General features: G+C 37.4%; 1 protein-coding gene across 1 annotated transcript in view; it reads left to right on the top strand.

The window, feature by feature from the left end:
* IQCM (IQ motif containing M) overlaps positions 1-16,768 on the top strand; it is a 161,521-nt gene that overhangs the window by 128,257 nt on the left and 16,496 nt on the right. Inside the window, exon 10 of the mRNA XM_067468472.1 lies at positions 5,079-5,237. Coding sequence (XP_067324573.1) covers positions 5,079-5,237 — 159 coding nt within the window. The remainder of the gene's footprint in view (positions 1-5,078; positions 5,238-16,768) is intronic.

Raw genomic sequence — 16,768 nt, 5'->3', positions numbered from 1 at the left:
TGGGTTGTGGTGCTCATCTGCATTTCTAAGTCGAAGAGCCATTGTTGTCCGTAGACACCTCCAAGGTCATGTGGCTGGCATGACTGCATGGAGCGCCGGGGCAGCCTCCCTTGGCTGGCTCACGCTGCCCATCGGGCCTGACGGATAACGTGAGCTTGCCAAGGGAGGAGCAGCCCGCGTGGCCTACTTGCACATAAAACACCTTGTGAGGTGCTTTATGCGCGAGTAGGCCATGCGGAGCAGCTGCCCTTGGCTGGCTCACGCTGCCCATCAGGCCTGACGGATAGCGTGAGCCAGCCAAGGGAGGGGCACTGTGTGTGGGGGGGGCGCTCCTCCTCCGCGGGCCGGATACATGCCCTTGGTGGGCTGGAAGTGGCCCGTGGGCCGTAGTTTGGGGACCCCTGCTCTAGATGTATTACACTTCAATTCCAAAGGTTTATGGCTAGCTGAAAAAGATGATGAATACTGCCAGGGATGAGAAACATCTGGCACCAGGGCCATATTTAGCCCCAAAGATCATTTGGTTTGACTATTTGTCTCCCATCCAAATACTAACCAAGTACTGACTCAGATCTTGTGCCTTTAACAATCCTAGAAAAAACTGAATCTCAGGTGAAGATTAAGGAAATTGCAGTGCACAGAAAAGACCTCAAGAGTTGATGATATGAATGTTGGATATGTTCCAAATCCAATATGCAGGGTTAGAACGACAAGAAAGCAAAATAACTCATACCCAAAACTTCACAGTCAAGGGTATAGAGACCTAGTTAAAACTGCTTGGTGTGCGCGTAGAGCTGTCCTCCTATGGCTATCTTTCTCCTCTCTTTGAGGTTGGATTAAAAGGAATGCTGCATTGCTCCACAGGATCCTTGCTTGTGATTTGTGTGGATCTTTTTTGCCTGGTTTGTTGTGGTTGCAAGGTTTGCACAGGGATGAAGGTAGATTATTGAATCTGCAGTACTAGAGGAAGTGGGAGGCAGGTTTTTGAACTAGACCTTTCCCTCCTTGCTTCCTCTCCTTTCCTGCCCCACTGGATAATCGGTTTCTAATTACTAGGGCTATGCAAAAAGTTGTTTGTGCCTCCTATGTCGGATCTATATTGTAAGATTCACACATTCAATGGATATTAAGAAACATGAATGGTACCCACACACAAAACTTAGGATTCAAAACACTAACCTATGACTTTTCAAAAGAGTTATGTAAGTTTTGTAAGTAGCTCCAGGTCTCCGTCATGGGTGTCACTTCTCCCCGAAAAGGGCTGGGTTTGGTTACCCCAAAGGGCCCCAAGGTGGACGGCAAGTCCCAGAGTTGACAGAGAAGTCCCACTCTTTCCCCAAATGAAGTGGCAAGGAGGCCTGGGGCAGGAGGGAGGGATACCTAAGTGGATGACCGGGCAAGAAAGCCCCTCCAGCACATGGTCAGCCCAGAGAGAGACAGGCAGAGGCCATTACATTGAGGCTTTAACATGGGCAGTCCCTGTATTCTGAAGCGAGTAGAATTCTGGGAAATGTTGTTTAGGGTGAGGCTTTTTGAATTCTTTGCCACAGGGTTCCTTGCTTTCCCAAACTACATTTCCCAGAATTCTGTTTGCTTCAGAATATCAGGGCTGCCCTCATTTAAAGCTTCCTTGGTGGGGGAAAATCAATGTTCATTCTCTAAAAGGATTTTGAGATAAAGTGGGATTGCTGGGAATTGAGTCAATCCTGTGAGGTAGGCAAAATTGAGAGGCAATACTTCCCAAGAGTACCTATTACAGTTGTTCTCAACCTGTGAGTCCTCAGATGTTTTGGCCTTCAAATCCCAGAAATCCTTACAGCTGGTTAACTGGCTGGGATTTCTGGGAGTTGTAAGCTAAAACACCTGGGGACCCACAGGTTGAGAACCACTGACCTAGTAGGCTTCCTGTTATTGTTGTTGTTGTTGTTGTTGTTGTTGTTATTGTTGTTATTTCAAAAGCTGGACGGGCATCTGTTGGGGGTGCTTTGACTGCTTTTCCTGCCTGGCAGAAGGGGGTTGGACTGAATGACCCCTGATTATAATTAATATTTTCTTTGTTAGTTATAATAATCTACAGTGATGGAAGTATAGGTAAGCATCATCTCAATTTACTCATTAATCATCTACTTAATATGAAATGATGTCTCCCATTATTCCTCTCACATTTACTAAGCCAGTGCCTGTGATTCTGATGTTTTTTGTGGAGCAAAACCATTATACTAATCGAAAATTGTACACCACACATTTCTTGGATGGCAGCAGTGCTAGAAATGTCCTTTTCTAGTTTACCCGCTGATAGTAATCTTCAAATAAAATACTCCCCTTCAAAAGACAATAATTTGTTTTCCGTTAATCAATTGAGGACTAAAACTAATAGGTAGATATTATAGACAAGCAGACTTGGCTAAACATGGTGAGGAACTGTTTAATGAGCCATTCATCAATTGAATTCAACTTCAACTTCAAGAAATGTATTTATTTAATTAATTTATATTTTGCCTTTCTTTCATAGCAAGACCCAAGGTGGCTTACAAAACAAGTTAAAACTTACATTACATAATAGAAAACATTTAAAATGATACAGTACATTTTAAAATCAATCAAAACATGCAAAAATTAAAAGATATAAAACACATCCAATAAAAAGCCATCCCTACTTATACATTAAAAGTGTGTTTAAATAAAAAATGTCTATGCCTGTTAACAAAAGAAAAGCAGGAGCTGGTCAACCAACTTCCCAATGGAAGGGAGTTTTAGAGGGTCTTCCTTTACTGGAGAACAAAGGCTGGATAGTGATGTTTTAGGGGCATATATTTATGTGTGATATTGCAGATCTTGTTGTTATATGACCTGCCTTTGGCTCATGTCTTCACTCATGACAACTAGGTGTGAATAAAACATGGGAGCACCCATTGCAGAATTTAAACCACATATTATGAACCATGATATTGCTCGATCTTGGATATAACCTTAAGTATTAAAATAACTGCAGCAAGACCATAAACCCTTTTAGTCCATAGATTTTACATCCCATTTTCCCCCAGAGACTTTTGTTTGTTTCCCTCACAATAATTCAAATTCAATTACTTTCCTCAGTTATCTTAATGTATAGCTATCAGTAATGTTATTATTTTCATTTGTGCATTTTGTAATTATGATATTGGTTATTGCTGTTGACAGTTCTTGCTTTAAGACTAATTGTGAACGGCTTTGAGCAACTCATTAGCATGAAAAGTGTGATTAAAGCTCATAAATAAAAAGAAAAATCTTTCCTGCCAGAAATGTGAGTTTGGTAGCATTGAGGATGGAGTAGAATTCAAGAAATGCATCATAGTTGGTTATATTTTGCTCAGTTACTCCAGTCTAGGATTGTTGCTACGCTTTATATCATATATGGGTAAAATGAGTTTTTTGTCAAATGCAGAGCTTGGAAAAGTGGTTTTTGGATTACAACTAATGGAACTCACTTAGTAAGCAGACAAGGACCCCGTCTAAACTGACATATAATCCACATTATCTGCTTTGAACTGGATTATATGAGTCTACACTGCCAGATAACCTAGTTCAAAGCAGGTAATCTGAAATTTATATGGCAGTGTGAAAGGGGCTTAAAGAATTATAATTGCTAGAGATTACTTTTCTTAACTTTGCTCTGGTACAGTAATTCAGCAATAGCCCTTTCATAATGTTGTTACCTGAAGTTAGTGTTCAGTGTTGTGCTGTCTCTTCAATCTGAAAAAGAGATTGTAGAATATTTGCATTTTTAAAATTTTCTCAATGAGACAGGATGTCTTGATGAATTGAGACACCTTGTCAAAAAATCAACCACCCCTCTGAGATTTCTTGCCTCCTGTGCGAAAGTGAGACAACACGCCCTTTATTTTTGTCAAGGTTTCTGTTTTTTGTGCAAGATGTCTCTGCCTAAAACCAGTCTATTTTTCCTTTGTGAAGCAAGGGGGACACACACACACAGAGCGCAAAAGATGGACAAATTCACTAAAAAGGTGTAAACTATCCATCAGGTCCTCTTTTTTAAACTTCCAAGTAATTAATCATAGTTTTGCACTAAGATCATTTGTGTGGTTTGTGCAAAAAGTGGTCTTCTCAAGATCATACAAAATCATACAAAATCATATTGTTCTCATGCATGAGGGTGACATGGGCAAGTCATTTGTCTTAAAGTTCTATGGAGTCATCAGAGCTAGTAATCATTGTTAGGCTTATCCTCCATGAATGAATTTTATTCCCCTTCAAAACTATCATTCCAACCAGAAAAATCACAAGAAGAGAAAGAATTGACCTCTAGTTTACTAATGGCTGCGAGAGTTTATATTCATTGAGTTTATATTCATTGAAAGAAAAGGGAGAAAACCTGCAACAGAAACAATGAAATTTTGGAGTTAAAGGATAGGATGAGTTGGTCCAGGTGGAGGTGGCACAAGAAAAGGGAAAAGGATAAGGGAGGAGGGGATAAAGCAAAATATACTTCAGTAGATAGAAGATTGTAACAGAATTGTAAGCATATTATGTTTTAAGCGGGAAAAGTTCTAAACTAGATGGGAAGCATCTTATGCTTATTGTTATTTTAGATTGGCAACTGTAAAATGTTAACGCTCTAAATTTTATGTATAAACTGTATTAAGACATCAACAATCTATTTTCTTTTTAAAGAATACAATGTACTTTCCCAACTTAGATACTGATCTCAAAATGGTTAATTGTATATGCTATTGGAATTCTTTAAAAAGTATACTTTAAAAAATCAGAAAAAAATCAAAGAACAAACCAAAGTCCTATCTAATCCAACTTTCTGTTCCCAGGGCAGTCACCTTGATGCTTATGGGAAGCCCACTTATGCTTATGGCATAAGTCTAATTGTGTCCATACCTGCTGCCCATGCTCCCCAGGAACTGATATGCAGAGGAGCTCTGCTACTAGAATGGTACTAGAAAGAATCTGCATCGTGATTAGTGAGATTAGTGAGAATATATATCTTGTTGCATGGGTTCCATAAATTAATTAAACATTGGGCATTTAATATATCAATTGTCAAAAGAACAACTCTTTTGTATTCTTAGGCTCTGATACGAAGATAGCGAGCATCAATAAGAACCAAGTAGTTGAAATGGCCTTCATGTTGTATCCCCCTCGTGGTATGAAACTACCAACTGCAGCTGTTCAAAGGTCAACCTGGCGGAATCCAATCATTGATGGAGAAGATGGTTCCAGATATTTAAGTAAGTTCTTATTGTTATCTTTTAATGGCATCTGAGCATCAGAATATATTTTCCCCTCATGCTTGAGGAGAATTGAATACAGTCAGACTATTACACAAGGGATTTTTTTTTTGCAGCTATGGTGCATCCCTCACAAAGCCACCCACACCTGCTCACAAGAGCTATGTGGCCTCCTTCAGCAGTTGCCAGCCACAGGAGGTCTTGCAGCTCTTGCCAACAAGTGATGGGTGGATGAAGACTCGCCTGCCCATATCCTCTCCCCTCCATGTTATGGAGAGAGAGTTGCCTTGGAAAGACATTGCAATTTTTTGACCTAGATTATACACGCAAAGCATCCTGCAACCTATGTGGTAGTGGCCAGGACTTCTTGCTATGGTACTTTCCTATTATTTCTGTTTAATCTTAATAATAATAATAATAATAATCATCATCATCATCATCATCACACAGATGGACTACAGACAAAGGCACAACTCTGTGGCCCAAATGGTTCACTGGAACTTATGTCACAAGTAACACCTGCCAGAAGTAAAGAATTGGTGGGATCATAAACCTGCAAAGGTAGTGGAAAATGAACACACAAAAATACTGTGGGACTTTCGAATCCAGATTGACAAAGTTTTGGAACACAATAAACCAGACATCACGATCGTGGAAAAGAAAAAAGTTTGGTTTATTGATGTTGCGATACCAGGTGACAGCTGACTTGTCATTATCAAAGCCATTATCAAGACCTCAAAATTGAATTGCAAAGGCTCTGGCATAAATCAGTACAGGTGGTCCCAGTGGTAATCGGCACACTGGGTACTGTATTTATTTATTAATTTATTTATTTACGATATGTATAAGCTGCCCTTCTCACCCCAAAGGGGACTCAGTGCGGCTTACAAATAAAATGTAAATACAATATATTATATTATTACCATAGCACAATATTAATATTATATATTACATTGTATCATAACATTATAATGTAATATTATTAGTAATATTACATGTAATATAAATATATAATTATAATATCATATTATTATTATTATTATTATTAGTAGTAGTAGTAGTATTATTATATTGTATTACATTATAATATTATCAATATTATATGTATATTATATTATATTATAAGCACAGTGCAGGAGGCAAGATGGAACTGCCTTCCTGGCCCCTCTCTTCACTCTGATCTCAGAGCAGCGGTTGGTGCTGGGGGGGGGGGGCTCCCAACTGATGACCCAAAAGACCTCAGCCAGCATTTGGAAAGAACAAACATTGACAAAATCATCATCTGTCAACTGCAAAAGGCCACCTTACTTGGACGTGCATGCATCATTCGAAAATACATCACACAGTCCTAGACGCTTGGGAAGTGTTCGACTTGTGATATGAAATTTCCTTTGCTGTGACATACTATGCTTTTGTGTCAATAATAATAATAATAATAATAATAATAATAATAATATGAGGTTATCTGCAAAGTAAGGTTACAAGGCACGTAGCTCTTGGGAATTTTTGCAAGGGAAGTTGGTATCACTGCCATGTAGCATGAAGCCAACAAAGTGAACGAGCAGTGCCAGTCACCAGTAGCCAGCTAGTTATAACTTCTTGCTTGTAGAATTATGCTGTACCTGTGATATCTGGCTGTTTCTGGACTTCGTCACCTCTGGAACTTTATGATTATTGTTTGGTTATCACTTGTTGCTAAGCCTTTTTGGATTATATATTTCCTTTTTTATTCCTGATTTTTATATGCTTTTTAAGTGTTTTGACAATAAACTGTTTGCTTATATTCCTGGACTCTTGTGTAGTGCAGCGGTCATAGGTGTTTCCAGGCCTGGAGTGCAATATCAACTCTTCCCTGAGAATTAAGACAGTGGGTGATTGTCTAATTTCCTTGGGGAGGACATTCCAGAGTTGGAGGGCCCTCTCCCTTGTCCCCACCCACCTCACTTGTGAGGGAAGTGGAACTGAGAAGAGGGCCTCGCTTGCTGATCTTAAGGTCCGAACAGGTTCATAAGAAGAGATGCGGTCACGTAAATAGGCAGGACCCGAACCATATAGGACGTCATAGGTAATAACCTGCACTTTGAATTGGGTCCGGAAGCAAATTGGTAATGGTGCTGATTTAAGAGGGGGATAGTATGTTCCCTACATTCTGCCCCTGTCAGCAATCTGGTTGAGGATCTTTGCACTACTTGAAGCTTATTGTTCCTATTTTCAGGGACTAAATGCTGAAGGAATTATTCCACTCCTCAAGCCCACAGCAGGAATTTATTTCTATGTTCTCTTTTTACTCCACTAGTAATGAAGCTGTAGGATTGAAAATAAAGGTATTCCTTTGAATATCAAATATTAAATTGCTGGAGAAAATGTAGGAGAGCCAATCTTTGTCTTTGCAATCATCTCTTCCTAGATTTTAATACTGCAAATAAAAAAGGCCAATTGAAATTTAGATTTACATTGAGACAGTATTAGAACCAACCTTCTGCTTTTATCATTGCTTTGTTACCACTGAATTCCTACTGATAGGCTGATACAAAAATATGTAAACAAACTAATTATTGTGAAAATAACTGCATATCTCAGTTGAGCCATTAAGCTACACCCACACTGCATTCCATTAATTTAATGTCTTTATTTTTTCCTCATAAGAATAACTATCTGCAACTGCTTCTAGATTTGTTATAGTACGTACATACAGTATGAGTTAAATCTGGGGGAGATAGGTATTATATTGTTAGTCATGCAGCAAATTTATGTGGAAATATCAGCTGTATTATCTAAACAATTAAAAATCATACAATTATAAAATGAATTTTATGATGTAGAAAAATTCCTCATTGGTGATATTGTTTATCACCTTATCAGACGAGTGGTTTTCAACGTCTTAGTGTGCTGCTGCCATGCTGCCGGAGCCTATCAGATGACTCAGGGCTACTTCCAGTGGAACTCCATTGGGCTCTCTGCTAGCAATGTGATGACAGTGCACTAAGAGGGAGCCCTCAGCAATCAGGTGACTACCCGTATTGAAGAAGCATGCAAGAAAGCTATGGACAGCATGGAAACATAGTGGAATGACAGCCCACAACCCACAACAGTAAGGAGACGAAGCTGGGCGCTACCCCATGGTTTCCCCACTGTCCCCCAGCTTCTAGACCTCCATGAGATGAAAACCTTAATCTCACCAATCTGATACATTCTGTACTGTGAAGCGAGAGCACCTCAGCATAATAGTTCTACTCAGGTTCCAACTTCAATTCTTAAGGTAGAAGTCATATATTCTAAAAGAATAATGGTCCATATTCCACATCACTATTTAGCTACCTATACTTAACTAACTAACTTTACCTGGCTCAAACCTCCTTGCCCACAACCTGGCACAAATGGCATTCACCCATGCTCGGCTCACCAGCAGAATTCATTGTTCTTTGAGTTCTTCCTACCTAAGCCTTGTTATACTCATTTGTGTATGTAATATGTAAACTTTTTTAAAAAGCTTGCAATTAGTCTACATGCTTGATGTTTTTGTCGCTCGGTGTAGGTATTAATTTACAGTAAATCTATTGAAGGACTTTTATTTTAGGGTGTATTTTTATTGTTATTAAAGGATATTTTTGTACAAAATTCTGTGAAAAGCCATAAGCATTTTCTGTAAAATGCAATGTTTCCATGCAGACACATTTCTCTCTATGGAAAACCCACCATGAATGGAAGAAAAATGTTTTGGTCTTTTCAAGTTCTGGTCATTTTAGCTTTTGCTCAAGGCAAAAGCATTAATTGTTTCAGTGATATTTGAATTTTCATTTAGTGCCAATTTAAAATGTGGCTTTTAATAGATTCAATTAAAAATAATGATCTGGCACTACACTCCCTACAAGGCCAGACATTGCTTTGGGAGCCTTCAATGCAAGTTTGCAACTTCTGTTATATCACTAATACTTGGTTTATAGTTACTGATTGGTATGATGCAAGTATATACTCTCGATATTTATTTTGATCTATAAATCAGACCAACAGCATTGGCACATAGTATCCTTGACAATTATGATGCTTGTCTTTTTGATCAACAATTCTTTTCTCCCGCCTTTGCACCAGACATTTTTGGATTCTCTCTATCTTCCTCACTACCAGCCCCAGTTTAAGTGCATGAGCACTTTGTCTCTTACAGATCAAGAATGCTGCTTGTTTGAGTCTAATGTAGCTTTTAATTGATGCTGCTGCTTTTCGTTGGTGCCAGCCAGTCTTGTAAGATCTGGATATTTGGTGTATAGCTGCAGTAATATAAGTGTCTATAAATAGCTTCAAGTATGATTTCATATCAATTCTTTCCTTCTTGGTAATTGAAGTTGCAGACTGGGCCAGATCCCTATAAAGTTCACTTGTCAGCCTATCGTTTTTTCACATTGCCCTTATCAGATGCAGTTTTGGACCAAGTGGAGATTACAGCTCCATTGGTCTTCAAAAAGCCTTTCGAATTTTAGCATGAGATTACTATGTTATGACATGTTCCAAATAACTCGTAGAGACTGGAATGACCGATTATGGGAATAAATGCTCCTCTCTCAAGTATGGAGAACTTTTGCATTTTCTTCCTATACTTGATCTGAGCTCTGGTGGATGATTACTACCACTGTCTGAGGATAGCAAGATTTTATTCGAGTGGTTTTTATTATTTCGGTTTTTATTTTGCTCTCAATGACTGGTGTGTCGCTGTGAATTACAGCAGTTATTAAACTAGTTGACAAGAGGATTGCAGCAGTTGCCTTGAAAAGAGATTAGTCTATTAAACAAAGTATTTTTGTGGCACAGCAACTAATCTTCTTGTAAACATTTTCAGAAAGATAGCAGTGGAAATTTATTGCAGGTTCTATCATTAATACACAGAAAATACTGACATAAGTCAGATTATGTTTTCATGTCTTCTGTTAACTTGGAACAGTCATGTGCGGGGAAAAAATCCTGAACATATACAAATTTATATTTTCTATTAACTTTACCGCAATCCCATTCACCTGGGAGTAAGTCTTCTTTGAATGGATGGAGTTTTCTTATGAGATGAATGTGTAGGATTTTGTCCAGAGGGCACCACAAAGCTGAGAACAATGGGGCAAGATAGGTGCCATCCCCTATCCTTGGGCTGCCTGAGGCAGTAAAATATGATTTTATTGAATATGTTTTCTGTTTAGGACCTATTCTGTGCAAAATCCTCATATAATTATTCTGCTCAGAAAGCATCATAAACAGGAAATAATATTGATATTATTGAAAACGTTGCTTCCTATGTAGGAAATGGTTTCTATGCAAAATCAATAATGTACTAATTTTGTGAAGAAAATTTTTTATCAGTCGAGGGTTCTTCTCATAGGGTTTCTCAATACCCCCCCCCCCAAGGTGTTTCCAACAGTTTCCTCAATATTTTCAAATATTGTTATTATTCCTTTTTTCCAAGGTCACAAAAATATGCGACTGTACTTTACTTTTCTGCTATAAACTTCTCAGTCATGTTTCTGAGACAATGTAAATATGGCATTCTGTAATGCCAATGCCAAGCATGGCTAGTAAAATATTAATTGCTCCAGTGCTTGAATTTCTTGTCTGTCTGGTAAAGACAAACATTGTTTATTTTGCTGGGAAGAAGTGAAATTACTGTTCGAATAAGATGAGAAAAATAGTTGAGTTATTTTTCTCAGAATAAATTATGTATCATAACTAAATGTTGCATAGGCTAAATCAAAAGAATTGTCTAAAAAGCCTGGCAACAACAGCTATGCTAGAACCCCCATGCCAAACATTTAAAAAAATTAAAATAAGTATCTTTAAAGCAGACAGTTTTGTATTTATATGGTCAGAAACAGAAAAGATTGAGCTGTTTAGCTGGAGTTGTCTAAAACAATAACATTTAAGGTATATGGTTACTGTGAAGGAAGATTTTTTTTCCTTCATAGTAACATTTGTGCTATATTTGAGTTTGTGTGTCATTTTTAGGAACCTATTTGTTTTAAAAATGTGTAGAAAACAACAACAACAACAATGATCGAACTGCAAAGACTCTGGCACAAGCCAGTCAAGATAGTCCCAGTGGTGATCGGCACACTGGGTGTAGTGCCTAAAGACCTTGGCCTGCACTTAAACACAATCAGCGCTGACAAAATTACCATCTGCCACCTTACTGGATCTGCAAGCATTATTCATTGATACATCACACAGTCCTAGACACTTTGGAAGTGTCCGATGTGTGATCCAATACAACAGCCAGCAGAGTGTCTGCTGTGGACTCATCTTGTTGTGTTTATAATAATAATAATAATAATAATAATAATAATAATAATAATAATATTCTGGGACTTCTGAATTCAGACAGACAGAATTTTGGAGCACAATACTCCTGACCTCACGATTGTGTTAAAAAAACAAAGTATGGATCGTTGATATTGCAATCCCAGGCAACAACAGGATTGAAGAGAAACAACTGGAAAAGCTGACACAATATGAGGATTTAAAGATCGAACTGCAAAGACTCTGGCACAAGCCAGTAAAGGTGGTCCCAGTGTTGATCGGCACACAGGGTGCAGTGCCTAAAGACCTTGGCCTGCACTTAATCACAATCGCTGACAAAATTACTATCTGCCAGCTGCAAAAGGCCACCTTACTGGGATCTGCACACATTTTTTGCCAATGCACGACATAGTCCTAGACACTTGGGAAGTGTCCAACATGTGATCCAATACAACAGTCAGCAGAGTGATCTTATTTGATCTTATCTTGTTCATAACTTGGAAACTGCCTGTATTAAAAACAATAGTTTTAAATCTCTACTTTTTAAACTGATGTTATGCTCTTTTAACTGATTGTATTTCTTTGGTGTTCATGTTTTTAATTGTGCTACGTGTCTGTTTGTTTTTGTATTTAATTGCAATCTATAGAGAGAAGTGGGTAAGAAATGTTGCTGTTGTAAACCACTGGAGTGGTCTTCAGGCTTTTGAGTTCCTGCTTTGCTTGTCAACTCCTTTGCTGATGTAGGTCTGTAAGTAAGGATGTTATTGTTGTGTGCAGGTTCAAATTAGTCCACCAATGCTTAGTCTGACAATGCTGAAGCTGTAACGATGCCTCCACAGAAACGGAAGGCATCTTTGCACTGCTGGTTATGTTGCAAGTCTTATTGTTTTTCTGTTGCCTCAGGATCAGAGCATGGCTACATGCTGACAATAGGTAGCCTTCCCCCCACACACATCATTTTCTGTGAATCAGGATAACTGTCAGCTTATGTCTTTACTAGTAAAAATGTAAAAGCATATCAAGCTCTAACTTTCAATTTTTAATCTTGTTCCTGTAATGCATGCCAGTTGTGATTATTGCAATCACATACATAAAAGGTGAGGGCAAGTAATACCCATCTATGCAACTAGGCTCTGATCCAGCAAATGTTGGCAGAAATGGAAGCAGAGCATTCAAGATAGCTGTGTTGAGGACAGATGGCTTTAGGTCAAGCATATATATAGTTTTAGGACATGTTTTTGATAATTGTTTTAATATTTTCTGAAGAGTCTGCCAACACACTGAGCACCTTTCTAATTGCATTGTGAAACTACCTTTCAAAAACATTTTAGGTGCTTTGCACTTTTAAAAAAAACTCTAAACATTTCCATCCTTTACATCACATATTCTCTGTGAAGTGGGGTTGAAATGAGTTTGTGGGGAAAGGAAACTCAGGCAATTTCCCTAATTCATATTTTCTTGCCCTGCTCCCATACATACATATTTCAGCAATAGATGTGTGTAGGGCTTTTAGGAGAATAAAAATCTATTTAACTATTAAACACTATAAATCTAAAACTATAAAATATGTTAATATTTAAGCCTTCAACTATCAGACTCAATTTTTGAAATAAGCATCTAAGTCAAATTCTACATATGTAAAGTGGAAGCACTTGATTGATATTCCAAAACTCAGATGATTATTTGTTTTGTTTTTTCTGGCTTTGATTTTAGCTCTAACATCATGGATAAAAGTTTCATGGTGTGTGTGTGTATATATTATTTTGCACAAAGAGAGATAAAATGACCCCAGAAATATATATGTGTGTGTGTCATTTCTGGGGTCATTTTATCTCTCTTTGTGCAAAATAATATATTTTATCTCTCTTTGTGCAAAATAAAAAGGCTGGAAAAATATTTACTGACAAATAGTCATCACAGCTGGCCAGTTGTGTTTCTCACTATTGTTGCTTTTTCACTACATGCAAAATGATGTCAACAAAGTTTTGCCATATCACAGTTCCCCAAATCTATTCAGCCCAATTTGCATATTGTGAATGGTTTGCTCACTATGCAAAATTAAATGTATAAAGAACAGTTATGTAATTTCTCAAAGTTTTTCCATTCTAAACCACTCCTTTTCACTGCACTGGGGAAATAGCTCTTTGATTTTTCTTACATATATTTGCATATAGTTCGGAAGCCCCTGGGGACTAATTATCATGCATATTTAAGTAAACAGAGTCTAGAACTCTTGTGTGCATGGTTGCAATATTATTATTTTATGCTTTGACATATCTTATTATATAGTATTGATGGACTTAACTCTAAAAGAATCATGGCTATATTATGCAAGACAGGCAACTTTTTCATACTGAAAACTTGTAAGAGCAATTTTTAAATCATCAATTCACACCAGATCCCTATATTCTTTATTTTCACTCTTTGGTAAGATTATTTTTATTTGAAGAGTAATGGCATGCCTGACTATAGAGAATGCATACATGTACAGACAATTAAATAACAATACCAGTCTGGAGATAAAGGAAGATAAGCTGCCCTATAGCAAGTCAAACCACTTCTGTGCTTTGTCCATTATTATTAATTTTGACTGGCAGCAATTGCTTTTAAGGCTTTTGGGAGGACCTTTTGTCTAGACCCGCATGGAATCCCTGCTTTACTATGGTGGCTAATTATCCAAGTACTTGTTGTGGTTCAGATGAGGTGTTTGCGGGTACAGGGTCTGATGGTTCTGTGAGTGCCCTGACAGTTTTAGAGCAAGATGGTTCTCCAGCTGAAAGAATGGAGGGGGTTTCAGAGCAAAATGCTGTGGTTGAGTCAAAGGGTGAGAGTGAAACTGATTTGGAAGCCAACAGGCAGGGAGGAGAGGATAACATTAGCTCAACCAAAGAAGCAGCTGGTTTAGACAGAGATACCAGGCTGCTTCTGAGGAGACAGAAAGTTAGATGCAAGAAAAGCCATGGGAAAGAGAGGCAGAAGCAGGCCTCTCTAGGTCAAAGGAATATGTTCATGTTTTACAGCCCTTAAATTAGGGAGAGAGCTGTTAGGAATTTTAGATCAAGCAACTTTGCTACTGGAGTGACAAACCCCTGTCTTGTTCCAGGTTCATGCTCTAGCTCAAGGCCAAATATTCCTGGTCATGGTTTGCTTCCGGCTTTATGGATTCACCCATGGATTCATGCTCTTGTTTTGTTCCTTGCTTCTGGATTAATGTTCATGTTTTAACCCTTGTTTTTTGAATTTACCTATTGCCTTTGGGACTTGCTTTCTTTATTCACACTTGGATTTTTAACCTATGATATGCTTAAGGTGCCTTTGGCCCTTTCTTATATGTGTTTTATCAATAAACTATTTATTTCCATGTCTGATTTCCTGGTGAGTGCTGTGAGCAAGGTGAATTCCTGCTGAGGTGCAATAATACTATCCAGACAAGACCTTCATTAGGTTCCAAAATTAGATAAGATGTGGTGTCCTCAAGACAGAAGGGTCTGTTACAGTCATATTGAAGATAAACTGTTCTTCTCCAACTTAGTTTTGATACGTAGCTCTTCAGTCTGGATTGAACCACTTTGGATTGAGCTATTCTGGGTAAATCTAATTCCATCTGGACCACATACAGATGGTTCTAAATCAGCTTGATTTTCTGCATTATTAAGAATGTCATCAAACAATCCCTAATGAAAGATAGCTTAATACATCCCTTTGTTGCATGGCCTATATATGAAGATCCTTCCGGAAATTATGTATTTCACATATTTTATGAAATTATTTTCAGTTAATATCTGTGTAAAATATGTTTAAAATATTTAATTGACAAAAGTCAAAGATCAAATTATTTCTACTGGGAGAAAATATTCACAATTTGGTATTTATTCTGCAGAAAATTCATACATCGTTTTAGTACAGAAAGCAGCATTTTATGAAGAAGAAAACCATTTTGTGCTGAAGATATTTATGAGCATAAACACTATTTTCTATGCATAAAATGCTGCAGTTGGAGACTTGTTCTGCACAAAATCCAAAATTGCTTTCCTCCAACAATATTTCTGCATAAAATATTTGTGAACAGAAACATTATTTCAGAAATATTTTTTTTGGCAGAGTATGCTATTTTTCTGTATAGAAAACACTATTTTCCATCCAGAAAAAAAATTCACATCCAAATTTTGTACAGAACGGGTTCTGAAATGTGAAGATTTTGATCAATTCATCTTTATCTCCATCAGGGTTTTTCAAAACTCAAGAAAGTTCAAAGTGTCTCTGGGTTTAAAAGAGCCTGGAAGGTGCCAGAAGCAAAGCAAAAATGCTCCAATTTTCATTATTGCATTAAACATTTTGGAGGGTGTGTGGAAGTAGTTGGAACTACTGTTTTCTGAAATCAGATAGTTTCCTTGCACTCCAAAGTCTAAGTAGAAATTTGTATTGGCTTGAATTAGCCGGTCTGAGTCCCTCTACGGAGGTAGAGAAAATCAGGATATAAAAGTTTTAAATAAATAAATAATAAATTGAAAACACAGTCTGAACAAATGATAAAGGTGTAATAACAGATGAACATGCTCAAATGAATAGACCCCCATCTTTATTAAAATAGCTATTGCAAACAATTATAAGATTATTTGAGCACAAAGAACTGATATGCCATGAAAAAGATTTTGTATGCAGAAGAACTGAAACTATGAATCACATAGAAAAATTAGAAACAACTATGAGTGTGACAGCTAAAAATGGTAAATGCAAGTGAAGTACACTGGGAATTTAAGCAAAAAAAAGTTCTTTCAAATGCAATAACCACCTCATATCAATTTGTGATTGTGTGTATAATTTTGGGGAAAGTAATACTAGTATATTTTTCCTCTCTTCTGAGACAACTGTTGCCTGACTAATCAGACAGAAGAACAGCTTTAAATTTGCAGTCAATTCAAGAAATTCAGGAATGTCAAATCTGTGATTCATACTTGTAGTCTCTGGAACATTGAAAACAACTGACAAAACTGATTTCCAGAAAATTCACCAGTATACTATTCATTTTTCTTGAACTGCTTTTTAATTTGAACTTGGAACCATATTTAATATTTATTGTGAGACTATATGATGATAGTCTATATATCTGAATAGAGTGAGTTGCTAGGTTTCTTGCATTTGGTAAACACATCAATAAATATTATACACTACATTCTTGCTTGTTCAATGCTCCTGGAGTAAAAGCACACAAATAATCCTGTTTTCTGAAAGAGAAATAAACATCAGATATGTGACATAGT

The sequence above is a fragment of the Anolis sagrei genome, chromosome 5, assembly GCF_037176765.1.
Source record: "Anolis sagrei isolate rAnoSag1 chromosome 5, rAnoSag1.mat, whole genome shotgun sequence".
Lineage (NCBI taxonomy): Eukaryota > Metazoa > Chordata > Lepidosauria > Squamata > Dactyloidae > Anolis > Anolis sagrei.
This window is presented reverse-complemented; position numbering and strand designations above follow the sequence as displayed.